Source organism: Eptatretus burgeri, chromosome 6 (genome assembly GCF_056783735.1).
Source record: "Eptatretus burgeri isolate ZD-2024b chromosome 6, Ebu_testis_v1, whole genome shotgun sequence".
Classification (NCBI taxonomy): domain Eukaryota; kingdom Metazoa; phylum Chordata; class Myxini; order Myxiniformes; family Myxinidae; genus Eptatretus; species Eptatretus burgeri.
This window is the reverse complement of record NC_140966.1, coordinates 11,192,212-11,218,739: the sequence shown is the minus strand read 5'-3', so window position 1 is coordinate 11,218,739 and position 26,528 is coordinate 11,192,212. Positions and strand designations below refer to the sequence as shown.

General features: G+C 43.4%; 1 protein-coding gene across 8 annotated transcripts in view; it reads right to left on the bottom strand.

Moving 5' to 3' along the window:
* The window catches only part of NALCN (sodium leak channel, non-selective), a 195,057-nt gene that overhangs the window by 118,897 nt on the left and 49,632 nt on the right, over positions 1 to 26,528 (bottom strand). For all 8 annotated transcript variants that reach the window (XR_015058942.1, XM_085883982.1, XM_085883986.1 and 5 more), the window contains 5 exons: positions 19,732 to 19,821; positions 11,116 to 11,247; positions 10,716 to 10,883; positions 1,669 to 1,860; positions 1,007 to 1,144 (listed from right to left, as the gene is read on the bottom strand). Coding sequence is in view for 7 of the 8 variants with exons in the window: in XM_085883982.1 (XP_085740108.1) it covers positions 1,007 to 1,144; positions 1,669 to 1,860; positions 10,716 to 10,883; positions 11,116 to 11,247; positions 19,732 to 19,821 (720 nt within the window). In the remaining variant the exon portion in view is untranslated. The remainder of the gene's footprint in view (positions 1 to 1,006; positions 1,145 to 1,668; positions 1,861 to 10,715; positions 10,884 to 11,115; positions 11,248 to 19,731; positions 19,822 to 26,528) is intronic.

Genomic DNA, 26,528 nt, shown 5'->3' with positions numbered 1-26,528 from the left:
TAGCTGGCGTTTCAGTACACAGTAAATTTGGCCCAAACAATGCAGAAATCAAGAAAATGACCAAATGCCAAGATCTCAAAAATGAAGTGACAAGATCCTAGAATCTGAAGAGCACTAAAATTGTACCAGTGATAATTGAAGCAACGGCAATGATAAAAAAAGAACCTCACAGAGATCTTAAAAACCATCCCTGGGAATATTACTTCAAAAAAATAATAATAACTACAGTTGGAGGCTGTCCGGGGCTCAGTGACGATCTTCAAAAGAGCACTCGAAACAAAACTTTGAAGAATAAGAAAACTTCACAGCTTTGACAATGAATCATGATCCTTTACTGAAACGGTGGATACTTCGAGACCTGGAGGACTCCATTCCACGTTCTGAAACCTGCATATGGAGATAACACACACACACACACACACACACACACACACACACACACACACACACACACACACACACACACACACACACACACACACACACACACACACTCCTCCTCCTCCTTCCTCCTCCTTAGTGTTCTGCTCCCACTGCAGTGCTTGGGTTGCATTTGAGTAGTTGATTGTAAGTGTGGCATCTTTAGATGGAGATTAGTTGTTGTCTTGTAGCTTTTTTTTGGGGGGGGGGGGGGAATTGTGGATCATCATGTCATTTTGTAATAAACAATTCATTTATTTTCTCAGAAATGGTGGTCTCTATGTCTTCTGACATTTTGTCATGAAAGCAATTGAGCTCATTTAAGATCTCTGGAGGGTTAAATTTTTGCACTGTATTGTTATTTTCTAACTAGCGAGGGATTAGCCCCCTGCTGGATCACAAGCCGGCTACAACCGTTCAGCATTGGCTCGTAAGAAACATTTATAGTTCGGCCATCTTTTTACGGTCTGGACTCCGAGCATGCGATATCTTCCGGGGGTGGTCACATACTGTGCGGAGGTTACCTTCCACACAACAATATCATTGAAAACGTAATAATTTGAGGGTCAGAGAGAAAAAAAACTACCAGCGTTGCGAAAAGGTGGTACAGGATGAAATAAACAGCAACCAAAGGAGCCCACACGTGTCCAACTGCCTGCATCGTCTGATCCATTACATCTATCCAGCCCTCTTGTGTTAGGATCTGGAACATGGACATGAAGGCCTGCAAGAAATGTGTGACAATGCATCATTACTTGGGCAGGTAAGGATGAGGTAGGGAAGTGGGAATGTGTAAAGAAGGTGGTGAAATTTGGGAAAGCAGGGTGTGAAGGAAGGTGGTGGAGGTAGTAAGGAAGAAAGGAAGTGGAAGTGAAGGTACATGGTGGTTTAGTGGTGGCATTTAGAAAGGACAGATATTATATAGAAGAGGGTAGGCAGAATGTATGTGGTCTATAAAAACAAACGTTAGGAAGAAATAATTCCAATATTGCTTCTTTAAAGTTAAGTGAAATTAAACAAAAGCAATTACATTTTACAGAACATTGAGAGCATTTGCCTGAAACGTCGATGGTGATCAAAAACCAAAGCATCGATCATAGTCTGATTAAAGTAGAGAGGAAAATGGCAGAAATGGAGCATAATAAGCAAGAACATCCGCAGAGGAATAATCAGAATGAGTAAAATAATGAAGGGATAAAAAAAAAATGCAAAAGTATCAAGGGGATTGAAATCAATGTACTGTCTGACCCTGGGAAATGTTGTGAAGCGATCCAGGTCCCCCAAGAAACAGAACATCTGCAGGCTCACAGCAGACATGACGATAAGCATACTGCCGGTGAAAATGAGAAGGCTGCCTAACTTGTGACCAGGACCAAAGATTTTGTAGACAAAATCCTCCAGCGCAGGAGACGTCTCAATAAGGCGTACAACACGCAGCACCTGCACATGACACGTTTTACAGTCAACATGATCATCTCACCCTCAAGGTGCATTTCATGATCAGAATGAACGTGAAAGACATGAAAGACCAACCAATTGCTTCAAATTTGAAAATCCCTTTCAAGCAATGTTTAATGCCACAGTTAGAGCAATGGCTTTCTTACACAAAAAACACCGTTTTGAATGCAAATTAACGTTTTTTTTCTCAGGTCTCTCAGCAGAATCGATGAGGGGTGTTCAGATTGTTCGAAAACAGTGGTTTTCAAACTTTTTTTAGTGGCGACCCAATTTCAGAACCTCTCGACATCGCGCGACCCAAAAGATTCAAAACCCAATTTATATTATACAAGATAAGATTTCATATGACACAAGAACATTTACTGTTTACTTTATTCACCATCGTCATGTTTTCATAGACGAGTAAACGGAGAATAGCCGACAGTATCCAAATAGTACAGTTGAATGTTTCAGAAGTTTAGTCCGAATGACATTTAGATATATCAGTGAGAAGGATGAGCCTGTTTTTCAGAAACCAACTTCTCTATTCATGGCGAAGTAGATGACAATGCCAGGATCATATCATGCTCCATTTCTAGGCGATTTCTGTACTTTGTTTTAATCACCACCATGGTGGAGAACGACTGCTCACCAAAGTATGATGAAGGATATGACATGAGAACCTTAATGGCGTGCCGTGACAGGGTCGGGTACAACGGCAGCATTTTTCACCAGAATGTCGACAACGAATTTGCCCGTGTAAGAGCCTGCGCTCCTGAATCCTGCTGGAGCTGTACAAGCTCTTCCTGTGCTGTATCATCTTCATCAGCAATCGAGTCCAGTGGAGCCGTGAAAGGGTCCCGAACCACAGAAAAGGACTGCACATCCAGCTCAGGGAAATAGTGCTCGAACTGTTCAATGAGCGACCGAAGGTGACGTGCTATCTCCCCAGAAAGACTGTCGAGCTCAGTATCATCGTACTGGCAGGTCGTTAGATGCTCCACCAGACCGGGGGGAAAGGCTGAAGGGCTTTACAGCTGCTTTGTCTGCCAGTAATTTTAGAGTCGCCAGAAATCCGCTCATTTTGTCATGAAAAATCATGAGGTTGGCGTCTTTGCCTTGGAGGGAGCGGTTGAAGACATTGAGACGTTCAAAGATGTCAACGAGATAGCACAGTTCTGACAGCCAAGAGTCCGACTCAAGCAACGCTACCCATGCTGTTTTCCCTTGTGTGCGTAGGAACTCCTTCAGTTCATCTCTGAGCTCGTAAACGCGCAGAAGAAGGTTTCCTCGAGATAACCATCTGACTTGAGTGTGGAATAGTATATTCTTATGGTCGGCGTCCATCTCCTGGAAGAATAGCCTGAATAACCTAGTGTTGAGGGCGCTCGATTTGATGTGATTCACCATTTTTACGAGTTCTGAGAGCACGCTCTGCAAGATTTCTGGCAAAGTACGAGAGGCGAGCGCTTCTCTGTGAATCATGCAGTGTACCATGGAGGTCTGAGGAGCCACCTCAAGCGATTTAGCCTTGAATCCAGAACGCACTCCTAACATTGCTGGCTTGCTGTCAGTTGTAGAAATGAGCAACTTTCCGAAGTCCAGATCATGGTCACGATAAAACTGCTCTACTTTCCCAAAAATGTCCTCGCATTTGGTGGTGGCCTCCAATGGTTTGATGAGCAGAGGCTCATCGACAAAGTTATCAGCCTTGATGAAGCAGACCCAGATGATGAGTTGCACGTACGATGCGATATCAGTGGACTCGTCCAACTGTATGGCGTGCCACGGCGATTCCTTGATCTTCTGTACGACCTGAGCCGTTATGTCCAGACTCATATCTTCAATTCCGTGTTGGATGGTGTTGTCAGAGAGGGGTAGAACTGCCAGTTTCTTCGCCACTTCCTCCCCAACCATCAGAGATACCATGTCCTTTGCACATGGCAGCACGAGTTCTTCCGCAATGGAGTGAGGCTTTTTTAGTCTTGGCAAAGTGGAGCAACACTCGATACGAAGCCTCTAATGCCCGAGAATTGGTCTGATGGCATGTACCCTCTCTGTCAAGATGTGAATTCTTGAGTGCAAGAAGTTTCCTCTCAAAGAACACTCTCTCCTTATCCTGATAAGGCGCATGTTTTGAAGTCAAATGCCTCTGCAACTTATTTTGTTTCATAGACTCCAGAGAAAGCACTTTGAAACAAATCACACACTGAGGCCTCTGTGCCCCACTTTTATCCACCACGTAGTAAAATCCAAGGTCCAGAAATTTATCCTGGTAAGAACGTTCTCGAGATTTGCTGGTGGCCGGTGCTGCCATGAAAAATAAGGTCTCGAGTCGTACGTGGAGATGTGAATCGACATTAATGATAGAGTCAGAGTCTGAGTCTGAGAGGCCGTGGATCAAACCACTAATTTCCCGCCAAAATGAACCGCCCTTCAGCGAGCCCGCGCATCGGCTGGATCCCATTCCAAGCGTCATGTTGCGCCGATTCCCATACTTTGAACAAACCGTTTATATTGCATCCCGTAAAATCGGTCAACTTCCCGACCTGGATCTCAACCAATGGTACTCCATCTCTTCTGGATCTGATTTTGACAAATTTCCCTGACAATATCTGCTGCTCTTCCTCTGCTCCAATCGGTTCTTCTGACCACGTCCTTGTCAAAGTGGACATCTCTCTGGCTATTATCAGAGAACCACCTCACCGTCGTCAAGTCTGGCATTTCACTCAAGCCGACTGGCAGGATCTCCAAGCAGCCCTCAAACTTAGAGACTGGTCTCATATCTCTAATTTCTCCAACATCAACCCATCCTGGGAATTCTTTCAAAGAAACTTGCTCTCCCTCATGCACAGATTTATCCCCTCTCGTCTTCAGTTGTCCTACCCTTCCTCCCGCCCATGGTTCACTGAAGCTTGTGGTGAGGCAGTTGTCCTGAAACAACTTGCCTTTGCCTCATGGAAAGCAAACCCAACTGAGGGCAATCTCAGTTCCTTCCATAAAGCTCGGAACAAGGGTGTATCTACCCTCAGGAGAGCCAGAAAACAACATCTTTCGCATCTCAAGTCTGAACTTTCAAATCTCTCTCCCTCCTCAAAATCCTGGTGGCGTCTAATCAAATCTGTTTCTGGTGTATGTTCCCCCTCCATCCCCTCCCTCACCTCAAATGGCCGCACTGCTGATACTGCACGTGAAAAGCTGAATGCCTAAACTCGGTGTTTGCAGCTAAATCTTGTGTCCAAAACCCATCACTTTCTCGACCCACCTTACCCAGTCGCACCCAACTGTCCCTGGACTCTGTGTCCTTTTCTCCTGACAAGGTGGAGAGCTTGCTTTCAAACCTCGACTCAGATTCTGCAACCGGTCCAGACGGCATCAGCCCACGTCTCCTCAAAGCCTGCTCTTCTGCTCTTGCTCACCCTCTCTCTGTTCTATTCACCCTCTCATTTGCTCAAGGTCATCTGCTATCTGCTTGGAAATCTGCTAACATCACTGCCCTGCACAAAAAAGGTGCAAAAACAGATCCCTATAACGACAGACCAATCAGCCTTCTCCCAATCATCAGCAAGGTTATGGAATCCATCATCGCTTCAGACATCAAATCCTTCCTCTTCTCCAATGGCTTGATTTCTGATCATCAATTTGGTTTCAGACCAGGTCACTATACCCTGGATATGCTGCTTCTGCTCTCCCAACAATGGATGGAGGTCCTCAATGTCAGACAGGAAATCCAAGCCATATCCCTGGACATATCACGTGATTTTGACACAGTCTGGCACCCTGCCCTGCTCACCAAACTCTCTTCCCATGGTATCCAAGGCCATCTCCACTCATGGCTCGCAGACTTCCTCTCCTGTCGGAGTCAACGTGTGGCCCTAAATGGAGTTCTTTCATCCCCTCTTCCTGTCCAGGCTGGAGTTCCTCAAGGTAGCGTTCTGGGCCCTGTTCTTTTTATGGTTTTCATCAATAATCTCTCCGACTCTCTGGAAAATCCTCTATATCTCTTTGCTGATGATTCCACCCTCTGCCGTACCATCGGTCATCCCTCAGACCAGCAAGCAGCAGCTTCTTCACTCACTGCTGATCTGGATAAAATCACAAACTGGTCCAACACGTGGAACATGTCTTTCAATCCGGACAAATCTCACACTCTCACTATGTCTCTTCGAAAAGACCGTTTAGAACCCCCCCCCCCCATCCACTTTCTCAACAATCCTCTGGAAGTCCTTTCTTTCAAGCTTCTGGGTCTCACTATCTGCCATGACCTTTCCTGGGAAAGCCACATTTCAAACCTCGCCTCCAAAGCCAGTCGCCGACTGGGAATCCTCCGTCGTGCAAGGTCCTTCCTCGGCCCACCTTAGCTCCTGACCACTTACAAAGCTTTTGTCCGCAGCCTGATGGAGTACTGCTCTCCCCTCTGGGCTGGTGCTCCTGCCTCCCACCTTTCTTGGCTTCACGCTGTAGAAACCAAGGCATTTCGGATAATTGGCATCTCCCGCAATGAGGCTGAGTCTTTGGGCCTCTCACTCAATCACCGCAGGTTGGTCGGTGGTCTTTCTGTCTTCTACCATCTCCTCTCCAGCCTTGCCCCCCCTGCTCTCTCTGCGATTTGGCCCCACCACATTTCCGCAGGGCGCTCAAGGTCCGCCAACAATCCCCTTCTGGTAAAACTACCAAAATCACGAATCACTGCTCATCTTCACTCTTTCATTCCTCTTTTTTCCCGCCTTTGGAATAAACTCCCTCACTATTCATTCCCATTCTTCCCTCCAGGCTTTCAAAACAGCTGTTCACCACCACCTCTTATCATCCCCCATCCAAATCCTCAATCTTTTCTACCCCCGATAATCCACCCAAGCCCACCTCCTTCAAATTCCCTGCTTTCCTTCCTGAAAGTCCCTGTAATGTCTATCTTCTATTCCCCATGTTCCCCGTCCCATCCCTCTCCCATCCACAGGTCTCCAAATGTCTGTTCCCCACTATTTTGTCCTTCCCTCTCCCTCCCCTCCTGTCTCATGCCCCCTTTGATGTGCATTGTGTGTTAGCTCTCATACGAGCCTCGACATGGTATAGAAAAAAAAAAGAAAGAGTGAACACTGATCGAAAATAGACAATTTTGTTTCGCTGCAAGCAGACGCCCGCCACCCCACAAAATTTGCTCGGCGACCCCACTTGGGGTCGCACCCCAGGGTTTGAAAAACCAAGTTCTAAAATGAGATACTCATATTGATCCAATGTATGCCAGCTTTGTTTTTCCAATCTTAGGATCCCTCGACTTGCATACATTCTTTCCATTTGTCCTTCAAACAAATTCTTGGAAAATTTTAGTTTTCAGATTGCTCCTTCAGCCGGTCAAAATTGCTTTGGTCTTGGTTGTTTATGTTGTTGAATCTGGACTAATTAGTTGAAGACTAATATGTTGAATTTGTCAACGGTTTGTGGGTTGGTCACATCTGCCAACTGTCCTGACCTGTGGTCATCTTCAAATGACTCGCATCCATGCTTAAAGTCAGAAACTCATTTGGCTAATGTCGAATATGAGAGTGCACCTCATCATACACAGTCACCAAGTGTTCTTGGATTTCTTTAGATCTGGAACTTGTAGATTTAATAAACCTCTGGATTATACTCTGAAACAAACAATATCTGATTAATGAAACTAATGCCATATAACAAATATATGTAATATGCAGGTTTATAATGAGTAAAAATAATCTGTGCATCGAGGGCACCGATGAATACTCCGTTCGTTGAACCTTTAGAAAACCCCTGTAACCAAAGTCTAGTCATTTTGATGAAAAAATACAAGGGTGTTATTTACATTAGCTCGACTAAGGAAGGGGTGAGGAGTGAGATAAGGGGTGTTTGGGATGTTGCATCTTCTGTGGAAGTACAAATTCTGATATAATCATTGAACCCTCGGAACAAAACCCTAAATTTGTCAATTGCAAATTGCTGAAGAAGTAAATAACTGTTTGTTCTTTAGAAAAGGAGGAAATATACAAAGAAAGGGAGGGAGAGCACACATAAATCAAATGATAATACCATCACGTTTTAACGGTTTACGTTGTATGGTGACAGTCTGTATTTTCCTCCCTTTTTAGCTACTGACAACATGGACAATTAAATAACTATTCCATTACCCCCAGACAGGGGAATATAGGTCAGAGCAATCTACACCTTGCAGAGGAAAACAAAACAAAACAAGTAGAGCTACATTCAAAGTACACTGCCCCATGCCAAATAAATAAATAACAAATCCTCCAGGCACAACATCGCCGGGGCACCTCAGGTGCCCCACGATGCCGCCGTAGAGCACTTGGAGACGGAATTGGGAGGGAGTGGTGTACAATAATTAATTGATTAATTGCGTAATTAAAAGAAATAAATAAATAGCAATCGTAAAATAATTAAATTCTTAATCAATTGGCTAATAGTATATCTAAACCATCAATGTTTCATCTGAATCTTTAACTTTTTGAAAATTAAGTAATTAATTGAAACTTTAATAATAATCGATTAACTGATGAATCAATAAATCAAAAATACCCTTGATAGCCATATCACTTGTTCTCTGTTTTGTCCAAATATCCGCTTCCTAGCTCAAAAGGTGTCTGATATTGCCCAGATGAGATTAAAAAAAAGTAATTCATCAATTAATTATTATTTTCAATATTAATATTAATCAATCAATATTAATTCATCAATTAAAACTGGTAAACCAGTAATCCCGGGCTTCAAGGCGTGCCTCCATTTTAACAAATTTCAACACCATCACCCTGTCACATGATATGGGTTTTCCGAGTTAGAAAGTTAGTTCAAGTCTGCAATGTGGCCCAGCTACGGGGTCCCTCAAGTTATATCAATGAAGGATTGAAAAGCCCATAGCAATACATGATAGAGAAAGAAACTTCACGTTGGACAAATCGAGGCTGGACAAATTTTCAAGTCCCCAAAAAAGTCCAATAACTCCACATTTGCATATTAATGTAAATGGCGAACTTGTAGAACGTGAAAATATCTTCCAGAATTTGTGGTCACTTTTTGTCTATCTTCTTTGGTTTTCATTTTACGACATGTCAAAAATGGGTGATTTTAAACTTTGGGGGGCTCTGGGGCCTCACTGGGGCAAAATACCGACATAGCGTAAACATATTTGGAATCCCCTCTTCAAGGCCTATCAGAATCTGTCATTAAATTTTTTCAACTCTCATTTGCATATTTGGCATATTTAATGAGGCGAATCGGCATCATTTTAATCATATAAATTATGCAACGATTTCGACAAAATTAACAACTTAACATTCCAATGGAACCTCGCAAATGTGTGCAAAAGTTTGAGGCTATCGTGTTATCCCTTCTGGAGAAGATGTTTTTAGGTTTTGAAGAAAATCCAATATGGCCGCCATACCACGTGACCTACGTCATCAAAATTTTCAAAGTATAAACTTCAGGTGGAGAGTTATTAAATGGATAAGTTTCAGTGAATTTCATCCAAGCGTTGTTTTTATTTTATGACATTTCAAAAATGGGTCATTTTCAACTTTGGGGGGTGCTGGGGGCTCACTGGGGTCAAATACAGACATAGTATAAATATATTGGGAGTCCCCTGTTTATGTGCTATCTAAATTTGTCATTGAATTTTTTCAACTCTCATTTGCATATTTTGCATATTTAATGAGGCGAATCGGCATCATTTTAAATCATATTAATTATGTAACGATTTCGACCAAATTAACAAATTCACATTAACATCGAACTTAGCAAATGTGTGCAAAAGATTGAGGCTGTCAGATTATCCCTTCTGGAGAAGATGTTTTTAGGTTTTTGGATAAAATCCAATATGGCCGCCATACCAGGTGACCTACGTCATCAAATGTTTCATAGTATAAACTTCAGGTGGTGAGTAATAATCCTGTAAAGTTTCGTTGAATTTCATCCGACAGTTTTCCCTCCAGATCCGCCACAAAATCGGTCAGTAGAACATAAAAACGCCGTTAATAATAATAATAATACTAACGAATTCAATAGGGCTTCAGCCATGCTTGAAGCCCTAATTAATTTTTGATCAATCAAAAAAATTTAAAATTCCCAAATTTCAGCTTCCCATCTCACAGGATGGCTGAGATATCACCCAGACAGACAAACAAACAAGAAAGCAAACAAACAAATAAGAAGACAAGAAAACAAACGGAGTGAAAACTGAGGACATCCTTTCGGCGCCCGGCGATAACGTCATGCAGTACCTGGAGATGGAATAATAAGGGATGGTGGACAACATGCAAGCTGGATGAGGAGAAGTGCATGTTGAAAAGTTTAGGAGAAACAGGCAGACCATCAGTCTGTTTCCGTCGATAGATCGAGTTCATGCATATCGGACCAGGATTTCATTACGAATTAGACTGGCGAGTTGCCTCATTACTGAGGCTTATCTGTGCCACTGTTTCAGTGACTATAAACATTACAATCTAACATCCACCAGCAAATGCTAGCAAGTGGGGCAGCAGGTGTAACACCCCTTCAAAAGATGGCGTATGCATTAACGTAATGTTACAGACAGACTCACGGGTTATTATTAACTTTTACTTTTCAGAATCAATCAGCAAAGCACCGTATTGAGTATATAGATGAAGTGGACAAAATGTTCAGGTGCAAATAATGCAGCAACTGAAAGCCATTATGGATGTTACGAGTGAGTATAAGAAGGTGTAGAAATGGATTGATTTATGAGCAAAATGAATGTCAGAATAGAGGATAGTCGTGAACATCTTTGTGAACAACAATTCCCTTCTTAAAAGCAAAAACATTCAGCTTGAGACTATGCTCTGAAGGAAATGATGGAAGATGATCTTGAATACCTGGAAGTATGTAAACTGAGAGTGGTATAGCCTCGGAATTATGTGCAAAGTGGTTCCAATAACCAGGAGGAGTTCAAACTTTTGCAGCGAAGATGAGATGTAACTGGTGAAGCCCAAGCACCAAATCTTGAGAAGAGCTTCCACATCAAAGAGGACTGTGAAGACTACCTGCAATCGAGGTGAGGAAGCAAATAATGTTCACAGTCGAAGGACCAAAATTTTTAAGAGAGAGAATATGGCTTTGGGGTTAAAACTCAAACTAGTGTAAAGGAGTGGCAGGATCCGAGTGGTGAAGGATTTAGTTATGTCATTTATGTCATGTGGATCACAGTGGTGAAAGTTATGCCTGCTGTGCCCCCCCTGTGGAAATTTCAACCTGGGGGGGAGGGGGGAGGGGTACCTCAGCAATATAGAATGTGTCAGGGCCTGAATTTTCATCACGTAAGCTGAAGTAGCTGCAGGCGGCCACAAGTACATCCAAGCAAACAAGAGTCAGTACGATCACATGGAACAGAGTTGATTGCACCAGAACCTAAGAAAGTCATGAGATAAGAGAAAAAGGATGTTAGGTTTCATATCTTTGTGTGTTCAATATGATAAAATTGTTTCAATACAAAGACATTACAGTGCCATATTTTAAATGAAATTATTACACAGAACAGTACATAAAACAAACAAAACCTTAAATTGATTACTATCCACAAGGTTGTCATCACTTTCTTGAATAATACAGTACGAACTAGAAGTAAAGGGCACTCAGTATAGTGCATACCTCTGCCATGCAATGCCTGATCCACAAGTACATATCGGGCCTGATACATTTTTGGAATATCTGGCCGTGTATCATTTCTGGATTTAACTCTCAATGGTGAATAATCACTTTTAAAATTAAATAATTCTCGTATCCAGATCCGGATTCGGATCCTCACCAAGATCGAATGAGTTCGTCCTTGTCACACACCCAACCTGTCCACTGAGTTTCATCTGAATCCGTCCACAACTTTTTGAGATATATATATATATATATATATCAGTTTAGCCCTATCTCTCAATGGTGAAGAATCACTTAAAAAATTATCAGATCCGGATCTGGATCTTCACCAAAATCTCATCAGTTCGTCCTTGTCACCCACCCAAACTGCACACCAAATTTCATCTGAATCCGTCCATAACTTTTTGAGATATCCTGCACACAAACAAACAGACAAACAAGAAAAAGACGTCATGCAGAGCACAATACTTGCAAAATCCTTCCCCCTCTCCAAAGGCTGCCATTGATACATCAAATTGTCCATTTCATTGTGATTAAAATTGACAATCTTAATCAAAGCTCAGGTCAATCGGATGAAAAGTGATTATTTTTCAGATTGAAATTGATGATTTTAGAAGTTTGACCTTGCGTTGACCTTTGACATGTTGACCTCAAAAACAGTTGTTTTCCCAATTCAGTGATGGACTCTGCAATTGCTGTTTAACCCTTAAGTTGATAGGATGTAAATTGGCAATTTTTCAGTTGAAAATTAATGATATCAGATGTTTACCCTTGAGTTGACTTTTGACCTTTTGACCTCAAATAGTTGGTTTCCCAATTCAGTGATGCAATATGAAAATCCTGTTCAACTTTCAAGTCAATCGGATGAAAAATGACGATTTTAGAAACTCGACCTCAAGATGACCTTTGACCTCAAAATCAATTTGCTTCTCAGATGAAACTACCTCGCCAACTTGGTAAAGTTTCACGACGATCTATTTAGAATTGCGACCTGTCGGCAAATGACAGACAGACAGAATAACAAAATCAATTAACCAATATACTTGAAAAATCTTCGATTTTGCAAGTAACAAACAGACAGAGAGGAGTGAAAACATCATCTCCTTCATCTTTGGTGGGCGGAGGTAATTAGCTAGGCTGATTAATAATCATTTTCATTTACATTTACTCACTTTCTTCATGCAAGTAATTACAATTTAATTTTATCAACAGTAATTGTGAATCAACAACAGTAATTTTATCCTTTATTAGGCTAGAGGAGAGCGGAGAGGCTATAGAGGAGGGAAGTGCAGCTGAAGATGTGATTGGTTGGTCGAGGTAGCAAAAACTAATTTAAGGAAGAGAAAAAAATATTAATAGGAAGGGAAAAGGTTAAAAAAAACACTCCATACTAATGCTCGGAGTTTGAAAAATAAAATGGAAGAGCTTGAAACTAAAGTAGATAGCGAAGGGTAGGACATATTTTCAGTGAGACTTAGTTTAACAAGGAATCAAACTGGAGTACAGGAATTGAAGGCTACAAGATATAAGGGTGCAATGAGAAAGGTGAAAATAGGAGGAGGTGTGGTAATAGGAGTAAAATACAATATTGTATCAAAAGTAGGGAATGACATTAAGGAGGGGATTAATGAAGGAGATTCTGTGTGAATTGATATTAGAGATAGTAAGAATAGTAAGTTACTTGTAGCTCCTGGTATGAGGGAACTAATTAGCAACACTTATTAATAATAATTTACATTCACTACCTTCCTTAATGTGAGTAATTACAATATAATTTTATCAACAGCAATTTTGTTGATTAATATATTGCTAACATTACAGTCATAAAAATACATTTTCTCTTCCTCATGCATCTGCAGTCTAAGCCTGGTGTTGGCTTCACGGTTAGGGTGGGCTGGCTTGGGATCTTAGAGTCCTGAGTTCAAGCCTCTGTCAGCTATTGAATCAACATCAGGTGTGGTTGACCAGTGTACTAATAATAGGGGCATAATAATACTAATAACAAGAGGGAGAGCACTCAGTGGAGTGCAAAACCTCCGCCGCCAATACTGCTGGGTCACTTAAGTGAACCTGATATCCAAATCATTGTAGGTCAAAACGGATCAGACTCTACTGAACCACGATTGATTAAACTAAACTAGATCGACGCGCATGTGGAAATGCCAAAAAAATAAAATCGAAATTTTTTTGAAAAAAAAGTTACAAAATTTCTGGGTTTTTTTTTCTCTAACAAATTTTTTTTTTTGGGGGGGGGGGGGGTTGGAAATCACTTAAAACATGTAGAAATGCAAAAACAAAAATTCAAATATTTTTTCAAAATGGCCGCCATAGCGGCCATATTGGACTTTGGACGAAGTGCAAAATCTAATGGCATGATCCTTGGACCATACCTAATCCCCCCCACCAAGTTTAGTCGAAATCTGTCCAGGAGTTTTTCCGTAATACTGTTCACAAACAAACAAACAAACAAACAGAAAGGGGTGAAAACAGTAACCTCCGATCTTCGATGGCGGAGGTTAATAATCAGTGACAGAGCTGCACTCCAAACCAATGATGCAACCAGCAGCTATAGGCTGCACATGAAGAAGAAAAATCTACAGTATATATAGCTCCTGCAGGTATGAGGGAAGAGCTGGAGTGGGGTTCATTAGTAATTCAGAAAGGCTTGTGGAAAAGTAAGAGTATTGATAATGGGGGATTTTAGTTTTCCAGGGATAAATTGAGTCCAGCAATAGAGGGAAAGAGCACAGCCGAAAATGTTCTAGATCAAATCAGGATTGGTTTTTTTTTGTTTTTTTTACATCAGTTTGTAGAAAAGCCCACGATGGGGAGTGTGGTGTCCAGTACGGTGTATAGGTGGTGGAGGCTGGAGAACATCTGGGGAAAAGTGACGACAACATAGTGTGCACAACTCTATTGTTGAATTGTGGAGTTCAGGATCGTAGTGCAAGGCGGTTAAATATCAGGAAGGAAAACTTTGAAGGTATGAGAAGAGAGTTAGTTGCTCGAGATTGGGAAAAGGTAACATGTAGCAATGCATCAGAGAAATGGGCAACCTTCAAAGGTAAAATGTGTAGGGTACAGAGTAGGAATATTCCAGTAAGGTGTAAAGGTGGAGGGGGGGAGAGAGAGAGAGAGAGAAAAAAGAGAAAAAAGAGAAAGAAGAGAAAGAAGAGAGAGAAGGAGAGAGAAGGAGAGAGAAGGAGAGAGAAGGAGAGAGAAGGAGAGAGAAGGAGAGAGAAGGAGAGAGAAGGAGAGAGAAGGAGAGAGAAGGAGAGAGAAGGAGAGAGAAGAGAGAGAAGGGAGAGAAGAGAGAGAAGAGAGGGAAGAGAGAGAAGAGAGAGAAGAGAGAGAAGAGAGAGAAGAGAGAGAAGAGAGAGAAGAGAGAGAGAGAGAGAGAGAGAGAGAGAGAGAGAAGAGAGAGAGAGAGAGAGAGAGAGAGAGAGAGAGAGAGAGAGAGAGAGAGAGAGAGAGAGAGAGAGAGAGAGATAGAGAGAGAGAGAGAGAACAAGGTGGTTGAGCAGGGAGGTAACAATGTTATTGAGGATAAATGGAAGGCATTCATCAAGTACAAAATAACACGACAAGAGTCTGACTCACGTCAATATAGGAGAAAGAGCCTTGTTAAGGAAATAACTTGGCATGCCAAAGGAGAATATGAAAAAGATATAGCCAAAAATATTAAATATTATAAGTGGTAAAGAACAGGTTAAAATAAGTGTAGTCCCTTGTAGAATAGTGCAGGAGAAGTTGTGGCTTCTTTTTTTTTTCAGCTTCTTCATTTCCACAAGAAACTCAGCAGAACTTCCAATAGCTGAGAGTATGTATCTCAGATGTGAGCTCAGGCTTTGCAGGAGATCCAAGTAAGAGTGGAGGAGGTAAAGAAACAACAAGGTAAAGTAAGGGATGATAAAGTTCTGGGGCCAGCTAATATGCACCAGAGTATTCAGGGAGGTGACTGAGCAGGTAAGCGAGATGTCAACAGATATCCTTAATAGCTCATTGGAGTAAGGACAGGTACCGGAGGATTGGAGAGTAGCAAATGTAACACCATTATTTAAGAAAGGTTCTAACCCTAACCCTAACAGTTCTAACAAAGAATTGGGAAACTATAGACCTGTTTGTTTAAGTTCAGTTATGGGGAAGGTGTTGGAGACAGAAAGGAGCAAATAGGGAAACATTCGAATAATTACAAACTAATTATCAGTAATCAGCATGGATTTGCTAACGGGAGGTCATATATAACAAATTTCTTGTAGTTCTATGAGGCAGTTTCTGACTGGGTAGATGAAGGAATTGCAGTGGATGTGGTTTATATAAACTTTCAAAAAGCTTTGATGAGATACCAAAAAAGAAGTCTGTTAGCTAAGGTGAGGGCTTGTGAAGTGGTGGCAGGTGCTTAGTAATAGGAAGCAAAGAATGGCTGTGAACAGGAGGATATCTGGCTTGGAGGATGTAAATTGCGGGGTACCCCAGGGATCCAATCTAGGACCATTATTATTCATTATTTAAATCAATGATTTGGACAGGAAGGCTAAGTAAGAGCTGGCTTTCTAAATTGGCAGGTGGTACAAAATGAGAGGGAGGTGATTAGATTCATGAAAGTTTGAACATACTGTTATGTTTGTGGGGTGGAGGGGATAGATGTTACCATAGAGCAGATAGGAACGTATAGAGTAGCATGGTCCGTGTACGAGTAGTTAGCCAATCTTGATGTATTAAGTAGGGAAACGTCGGCTTAAAAATTGTCTTGTTTGAATGTGCACCATACAGGGGGTGGTGTATAGTAATAATTAGATAGGGATTATGGTAAGAAAATTGTGTCTAAAACCTCCATGTAAACCTCTACTGGGGAGTGCCGGGAGGATCAACAAGAGAGAGAAATATACCATCAGAGATGGGGAATCCCCCGCCATTGAATGAAAAAGGTCATACATATTCCAGATAATGAGGGAGGTGAATTGGAAACAAGACACCATTTGGTCATCATCTCAAAAAAGTTCCCCAGGGGTGAGGAACGTAGTAACCAAAAATAATTGAAATCAGATAAGCGGTTTTCCATTTATTACAAAAAACATTTTTTCAATATGGCCGCCCCAGTTGGCCATCTTGGATCCGGCCATGCCCAAAATCAATAGGGTTCTTCCTTTTCAGGTGGTACATGTGTGACTCAAATTTCAAATTGATATGGCGAAAAAACATTTTTTTCAAGATGGCCGCCCCAGTCGGCAATCTTGAAGCCGGCCATACCCAAAATCAATAGGGTTCTTCCTTTTCAGGTGGTACATGTGTGACCCGAATTTCAAATCGATATGGCGAACAGTTTATGAGTTATCGCACTCACAGCTATAAATGTTGATGCCGCCCCAGTCGGCAATCTTGAAGCCGGCCATACCCAAAATCAATAGGGTTCTTCCTTTTCAGGTGGTACATGTGTGACCCAAATTTCAAATCGATATGGCGAACAGTTTATGAGTTATCGCACTCACAGCTATAAATGTTGACGCCCGGATGGACGGACAGACGGACGACCGCCCTAGTTGGCCATCTTGGATCCGGCCACGCCCAAAATCAATAGAGTTCTTACTTTTCAGGTGGTACATGTGTGACCCAAATTTTAAATTGATATGGCGAACAGTTTATGAGTTATCGCACTCACAGCTATAAATCTTGACGCCGCCCCAGTCGGCCATCTTGGAGCCGGCCACGCCAAAAATCAATAGGGTTCTTCCTTTTCAGGTGGTACATGTGTGACCCAAATTTAAATCAATATGGCGAAAAAAACATTTTTTTCAAGATGGCTGCCCCAGTCGGCCATCTTGGATCTGCCATGCCCAAAATCAATAGGGTTCTTCCTTTTCAGGTGGTACATGTGTGATCCAAATTTCATATCGATATGGCGAACAGTTTATGAGTTATCGCACTCACAGCTATAAATGTTGACGCCTGGACGGACGGACGGACGGACAGCCGGACGGACAGCCGGACGCCCTGGGTGACAACAATATCCCCCTTCCACCACGCGGCGGGGGTTAAAAAAAAGGTTGGAGCTATGAACGCCTTCAGGGGTGGAGTTATAGACGCCTCCCAAGGGGGTGGCGCGTTGCCCTGAGAAAAGGTGAGGGTGGAGCCAATCGGGTAGGGGGGAAGACAAATAAGGTGAAGACGACGAAAGAAAAAATAGTTGGTCTGAAGAGAACCATTGACAGGGTGTGCGAGTCTGAGGCGAACATGACGGAGGGAAGAAAAGGTCTGAGGAAAAAGAGTGAGAGGAGAGCTTTCTCTGAGGAGGTTGTCCCACCTGCCTGCCTTTGCCTGTGTTCATCGCCTGGAGCCTGTTCATTATCCTGCCCATTACCTCATCGTCCCTCACCATCGTCCTGCCCATCATCTGCTTGCCTCGTCGTCGTTCTCCTCATCCATTCTCATCACCTGCTCGTCCCCGCAATCACCAGAACTGAGTCCCCCGGTTTTTTTGTCCCCTTCCCGTCAGTGACTGAGTCCGGTGTGTGGCACCCTCATTCTTTAGATTTATTTTATCCACCTTGTATATAATTATTTATTACTTGCATTCCCTTCCTTCCCTTCCAACCCACAGTCGTATTCCCAGAGTTGGGTCACTCCTCCCTCTGGTTGTTTGGGTTACGGGAAATAAACCCATTGGTTTTAAAAGTTTTCAGGTTTTCGTGTCTCCATTAATTTGGAACGTCTCCTCAGGAGTTGAGCTGCTCAGGACATCGCAGGGCTTTAACCTTCCGCCGCAATGAGCTTGACATTCATTGAGCCGTTGACACTAAACTACATTCATTGATTGGGCAAAAGATTGGCAGAAGAATTTTAACACAAGGCAATGTAAGGTGCTGTGGTTGGGTAAGAATAATGAAAACAGGGACTATATAATGCAAGGGACAGTCTTGGAGAATGTGACGCAGGAGAAGGATCTGGGGTTGATAATAGTGATGCATTGGTTAAGTAGACAGCACAGTGTCAGGCAGCCATAGGTAAAGCTAATAGGATTTTAGGTTGTATTCATGAGGGATAAATAATAAATCAAAAGAGGTAGTGATAACTCTGTACAAGAATATTGTGTTCTGCTTTGGTCACCACATCCGATGAAGGACATCGATAGCACAGAGGGTTCAGCCTCGCAACTGGATTGATCCCAGGCTAAGACCAAATTATGATGAGTGGATGAAGGAGACTGGACTACTTGGACCAGGGGACTACAGTTTCAGAGGAAAGAAGAGGAGAGTTAAGATGGTAGTAAAACAGGGGTCCTTCACTCAGAGTAGTAAATGCATGGAATAGTATGGCAGCAGATATGGTAGATAGATTTAAATTTGAGTTAGATAGGTATGTCGAAGCAATGGGGATAGGGGGTACTTGGGCATTGGCAAGATTGCACAGGCTTTTTCTGGGGTAATGACCTCCTCCTGTGTTGAAGTTCCTTGTCTTCTTCTTCTTGCATATGGCAGCTTGGCTGCCGGTTAGCTATTATTTATTGGGGCATGGCTGTGCTGCTGATGCTGTGCCCCTGGACCAGTACACTGGTACTCATTTTGCCGACCTCGGAAGGATGACAGGCTGAGTCAACCCCACCTGGTGTTAATTTAGCGGCCAGAGGGGCTCAGACTCAAGACCCTAAGATCCGAAGCCAACCACCCTAACCACTAAGTCAACACCAAGCTTATAAGTTCCCTGTAACTCCTTATAACCTTGGGGATCGAAGTAATTTCCCAGAATCCATTATGTGCTGGTGGCATCATCTTAAAGAGTTGCATTTCTCTCTCTGTAGTCAGCCAGGACTTTTCAAGGAAAAAATTTGAAAACAAAATATAACATGACCTCCTTAATAATATCCAGGTTTATGAATTGGAATTTGCATTTTGGATCTCTGCAAGTAAAGGACATCCCTTGGTGGTTGATTTTAGGCACACAAATGGAAATAAAAATCTACACCTCATGATATGGTTTCCTTTGATCTTCTCAAAAGGTTTTGAGTGGTCCCGATTGAACACATATTTTTGGGGCAAATTGGACGCAAAGCATATGAGTAAGCGGAAAGCAACATGACGGAATTCAATGCGTGCAGTAATTGTAAGTCAGTAAGGGGGATGAGAATGTACAATCGTGCCTATAGAGACTAATCTGCAAAATATAAAGAAGCAGAACCCTAACATATACGTACCTCCCACTAAACTCGATTTGATTTGATTTGCTTTGACATTAAACACCAATTAGTACCTGCAGGCAGAGTGGTGCCCAACCACGTGGGCGACTCACATCCACAGCAACGAGGCGCCATGATCCACCAGCTCCATCCGACTGGAAAACCTAAAATGTGAGGAAGTGGTAAGCAAATGGGGCGACTATTTCAGGGCGAAGCAATCAATACACGGTGATTATCTCAAACATAATGCCTTTGTTCAAAGGAAATCCTTGCTAATATTACAATGTCAGGCCACTCTGTCATTGAATTTCACAAAGGCCAACAAATTCCAGGTGAACAACCATCATCTGAGAGTTATGTTATCAAAGACACTTTTATGAATAACCACATACAGTACACACATGCAGAAGTTAGTTTCTTTCACAAAGGCAATGCAATGAGCTGATGAATGTCAGATGCCATTCTAAAGATTGCATAGGGTGAACATCAAATATTACAAATCAAACATGACAATTGCAATGTTCCATGATTTGGGTTCTTTTCAAGAATGATCTTCGATAAGTTTTTGGGTTTTTTTTGGAAAAATTGGGCTTTTGCTATCAATGGCTGTGATGCCAATAAATCTGTTTCCCTTCCTAACAGCTTTGTTTCACACTGACTAAGCAAAAACAAAATGGAGCACTGCGTACTCGGCCTTTGTCCGTAGCTCAATGGAGTATTGCTTTCTCTTTTGAGGAAGCAACCACACATCATTTATATCAATCATAGATTTTGTGGGATTGAAGGCTTTCAATATTATTGGCATCTCCATTGATGAGGCTGAAGAGCAAAACTTATTGCTCTCACATCGTAAACAGGTCAGCGGTTAGGTGAAAACTACCTCTGTTTTTTAACCACCTCTTCTCCAGTCTCGCCCCTCTGCTCTCTCAGCCCGCTATGGCTTCTCCGGTAAGCACAGGTTCTTCCAGTAACCCGATCTTGGTCACACCATCACAAGCCTGACTTGTCACCTTACTATTGCACAAGCCCGGGTTTTGTATTTGAGAAAGGGATGGTAAAATGACTGCAACTTCCATAAAACTATGATTATCTCTCTACAAAAGCTGTATTATGGAAACAATTAAAAACTGAGAAATAAAATACGAGACAAAGTTTGGGGGTAACCCTCACCGGAGGTAACAAGGTACAAATTTAAAATAATTAATTCCCTGAATGACGTACAGATGCTTTCCCTTTTGCTCTCACTCTAAATTATAGGATGGGGTGCAAAGGCAATCACTTCAACAATATCAAACCTAAATCAAGATGATTTTTTTTTCTCTCAGCATAATTTGGTTTCATGATGATGTCACATTCATGAGATGTCAGCCTGGTGTTGGATTAGTGGGTAGGGTGGTGGCTAAGGATCCTTGGGTCCTGAGTTTGAGTCCCGTTGGCTACTGAATTAACACCAGGGGGTTGATTCAGCCTGTCATCCTTCTGAGGTCGGTGAAATGAGCACCAGTATACTGGTAATAGGGGCACTGCATCAGCAGCATAGCTGCGCCCCTAACCAATGATGCAACCAGCAGCCAAAAAGGAAGCAAACGATGGGATTCATTAGATTTGTATTTTGTTCAATTCTTGTACACCTCTACCAGTGTGACAGTTAAGCCTGGTGTTGGCTTATAGGCTCGGATTGCTGGCTTGGGATCTTAGGGTCTTGAGTTCAAGCCCTGTTGGCCACTGAATTAACACAATTGGTACCAGTGTACCTAGTATAGGGGCACAGCATCAGTGGCATAGTGGCAACTCAACAAAATGATAGCTACCCAGCAGCTAAGCTGCCATATGCAAGAAGAAGAAGCATTATAGTCCTAGGGGGATAGAGAGATTAGGGAAGGGAATGGGGGGGGGTCACCTTTTCATTGTGAATGTTCATTCTTCTCTCTCTGGTTATTTGGACAAATCAGGAGCTATCTATTTCTTATGTCCCCAAATATGGTGATCCCCTTCCCCCCTTCCACCGAACACCACTCCCTCCATGGAAACATAAGCTCCTGCCAAGGTTCTCCATCAAGCTCCCAAGATTCCAGTCTTAACACGTACTGTCACAAACCTAATTAACTTTCCCACGAAAGAAGAGGAGACTGTGGGAAGTGAGCTGCAGCGAACCTTACCTAATCTTCTTACCATATCTTCTTGATTTCAATGAAATTTACAAAATGTGCAACAATTCGATATACAAGTAGTTCCTCCTAAAAATATATAATACCGCTTCCTTCAAGATGATACCAAAACAGAGGCAGGTCAGGTCAGTTATGGAAGCATGCGCCAGAGCAACGCATCGCTGCGTACACTTTCTGCCGGTACTCCAGGGGCCTCCATCGAGCCATCCCCCAGGCAGATGCCTGACCCATCCCAATCTCCTTCAGATGCCGATCAACCTGCTGCAACGAGGCACGTGGTCGGCCCATTGGCCTCCTCCACTCACGAGACTCCCTCGCTGAGAGAATCTGGTGAGAAGGATCAGCATCAGGAAAACGAGCCACATGTCCATACAGCCACAGCTGACGCTCACGGACCATGCAGATAACAAATCTCATTTGAGTCTCTCTCAGCAACCGCTTGTTGGACATAAAGTCTGACCAGCGATAGCCAAGGATTCTCCAAAGAGACCTGGTACCAAAGGAATTAAGTCTCCATCTCAGACCCCTGGTCAGAGTCCAAGTCTCACATCCAAAGAGTAAGACTGGAAGCACCAAGGACCTGAAGACTCAGACTTTCGTCCTCCCACAAAGGTACCGGCAGCACCAGACCCATGATCCAGTGAATCCATGACTCCCCAGGCCCGACCCAGATATCTGTTGACCTCTGACTCACAGCCAGCAGAGACATGAATATCACTGCCAAGGTAAGTGAATCTATCCACAACCTCAACATCCTCACCACACAGGAACAGACAGGACACTAACATCCAAGATATCTTTGAAAGCCTGGATCTTAGTTTTGATCCAGGAAACCCATAATCCCAGTCGCTCTGACTCCTCATTCAGCACCTCGAGGGCCCCCAAAAGGATATCCACAGTCTCCGCAAAGATGACTGCATCATCTGCGAAATAAAGGTCAGAGATCTTGACATTCCACATCGGCTGCAAACAGCCCCTGCCAAAACTCTCGTCTGCGTTCTGGGAGGACCCGAAGAGCAAGGATACGGTCAATCGTTGACCTCTTTGGTGTAAAGCCTGACTGCTCTGGACGCTGGTGCTCAAGCAGATGGTGGCGAACCCTATCAAGAATTATCCGAGCAAAGACCTTGCCCAGCACTGAGAGCAGCGTCATCCCTCGGTAGTTGTTGCAGTCTTGGCGATCACCCTTCCCTTTCCAGAGATGGACAACAAGGCCCCTCTTCTAGTCAGTTGGGATAATGCCTGTGTTCCAGGCAGAGGACAGAACTGCATGCAACGACATGAGTACAGCATTTCCATCAGCCTTGAGAAGTTCAGCATGGATACCACAGATCCCTGGAGCTTCACCCCATTTCAACCGGTTCACCGCAGCCTGTGTTTCCACAAGCAAAGGTGGACCACAGTTGATTGGAGGGTCAGCAACAGTTATTGTAACACCTCTGACGTCCAACTGGACAGCTGGTGGATCAACCTGGTACAACCGCTCAAAGTAACCGGCCTAGCGGGCCTTCACTTCGGACTCCTCTGTCAAGAGCCAACCACACGCTGCTCCAACTGCAGCACACCGAGGGATGGGCTTGGATGAACGCAATGCATGAATTCCCCTGTAAGCAATACGAGAATCACTTGACTACAGGTGATGCTCTTCCCCCTCACAGATTCCTCGCACATAGGCCTCCTTGTCCACCCTCAGTGCACGTACAGTTTTACCACTCAGCTCCCTGAACAGCACAGCTCTGCCATTCAGCCTGGCCCTGCGACTCTGGTCAATGGTACACAGTGTCCCTTGAAAGACAAAATTCTTCTTCGCCCTCCGGTGAGTTCCAAGACATCCACCAGCAACATCAAGGATGGTAGACTTGAAGGCACTCCACAACTCTTCAGGATCTCCTAAAGCACCCAGACCCCCAAATCTCCACTCAGCCTGTTCGCAAATACCTCAGCTACCCTCATCCTTGGGCTTCCCAACATCCAGTCTAGGCTGGGATAGTACCATTCTCCTGGATTTAAGGTGCAACTTTAGAGTTGCTACAACAAGCCTGTGGTCAGTATTGTGGAACTGAGCACTCCAGTAGACCCTGCAGTTCTGGATCATCCTCCAGCGACCATCAACAAGCACATGGTCAATCTCCTTTGCCACACCACCAGCATTGGGATACCAAGTCCAGCGATGAGCTTGTGGGCGCTGAAACCATGAACCAGCCACCCTAAGTCCGTGACTTCTTGAAAAGTCAAGGAAGTTAGTGCTATTCAGATTCACAGTTCCAGACCCATGGGGACCAACACACATCTCATAACCATCCCTATCAGTTCCAGTTGATGCATTGAAATCCCCCAAGACTAGAAGTGTATCTCCTCTGGGGCACTGATCAACCACAGACTCGAGCGTGGCATAGAATGTATCCTTCACGGTGAGATCACTCGCATTAGTCAGAGCATAAACAGAGACTAGGGAAATGACACACAAGGAGTGACGAATCCTTAATCTCATAATACGCTCGTTGACCGGTGTTACCTCAATTATCATTGGGGTCAGCTTATTGGACACGGCTACAACAACTCATTGGGCATGGTAACCATCAGAGCGACCAGACCAATAGTAGGTGTCACCACCCGCCATGATTTCGCCGCAATCCGGTCTTGGAACCTCAGAAAGTGCTGCAATACCGATGTCAAAACGCTTGAGCTCAGAATGTAACAGAGTCAGGTGATCATCCTCTCTTTGGGATAGGACATTCCAGGCACCCACCCGAAGGGACCGTCTCAGGTTAACCCAAGGAGACCGCCGTCTGAGGGACGATACCTCAGCACCACTCTGACACACTCTCCCACAATCTGACCCGGGAATGTTACCCCGTGGTTTCCCTCCTATCATCAAAGATTGAGGATCTCGAAGGCTTTGCCCCAATCTCGTCATCCGGTGAGCTGCGCTGCGAAGGGAAGCTGCACAGGAGGTACTCCCACGGAGTGGGTTTTCAGATTTTGTTATGCTTTGAGAATGTTTCGCAGAATGAAGGGTTTTACGGTGGCCAGAGTGCAAATCCTGCCACCAACGTCTTAAGAAGTAACCCAACTGCAGGAGGACGTCTGTAGACAGAGTTGGGCACTAGATATGGATGGCCGTTGGCTCACAAGGCCCTTCGCCCTTTGACAAGTTTTGTTTTTAATCCTGCTGGGTATCCATATCCAAACACCCTCCTCACCAGGAAACCCGGTGGAGGAGACGGTTTCGTCGCCGACAACCCGACCATGGAACAGGTTGGTACAGGTTTACACGATACCTGTTGCAAGTCGCAGATCTGATCTGGCCTAACCTGACAGTGGGGGAAGGGAGGGAGGGTTAACATGAGAGGCTAGTGCACCATCTGCTTGAAGCTCTGAAGGGAAGCATGGGCTAAAACAGCCTTTGGAAGGGAGTTCCACAGACAGGATAAGCAAGGAACAAGAGTGCAGGTGCAACAAGCAGAACCTAAATGCAATTTTTAGAAATGAGTACTGCAACATTGCTAGAAACCAAGATTAAGTACAAGGAAAGCAATGACCGAGTGTAGTGGACTGAGTGGAAAACAGAGGCAGGCCTACCTTAAATGATAATTTGACTTAACCAATTCAAAAAAAAAAAGATATCCCATCTTTTGAGAATGTCCCCCAGAGGATAATCCATATGCAGGAAGCATCATGAAATCTCAAAACTTTGTAGAAGTCAAGGAAAGTGGATGAAGGCCATTGGGTTAAACTACACCAATGGCATTGAATCACCCCCATCAATAATGCCATCAGTGTATATATGTGTGTGTACATATTATATATATATATATATATATATATATATATATATATATATATATATATATATATATATATATATATATATATATATATATATATATATATATATATATAGTAGTCCTCTCTGTGTCTGTCTGTTTTTTTGTGACGAATAAGCTCCTAGACCAGTCAAGCGGTCTTGATGAAACTTTACACATGTGTGTATATGTATATACTGTATACTGGGCCGGTGTATACCCCGGTTAAAATAGGTGTACCATATCCCTGTGTCGTAAGAGGTGACCAGGGTTGCGTCAGGAAGGGCATCCGGCGTAAAACATGTGCCAAATCACGATGCGGATCATACGGATGATCCGCTGTGGCGACCCCGAACGGGAGCAGCCGAAAGAAGAAGAAGAAGATAGATATATATATATATATATATATATATATATATATATATATATATATATATATATATATATATATATATATAAATATATAACATTCAGCTCCAGGATGCGCTTCGTGGCTCTCCATAAAAATGAAAAAAAATATATATAAAAAAATATATATATATTGTTGCGAATTCGTGCCCGCTGGCGTGCGAGTGGCCACGTAACTCGAATCGCGGCACGTTGCCCACCGGACGGACAATTCCGTCGTGACCCTCTCGGACTAACGCCGGGAACTAGTCACGGGTGGGCCTTTCGGCCTCACCACGATCGTGCCAATCGCCCCCCCCCACCCCGCGTGGGATAGGGTTGTTCGCCAAATTCGACCTACCTAAGTACCCACACGGAGGGTAGACCGGGCGATCGCACCTCGCCGCAGGTCAACCCCGGACACGAGCCCCTTAAGCGACCCGTTCCGTACTATCGGGATAACCGAGCGGTGTTATCATCAACCTCGATGGTTCCGATTAATTATCGGGC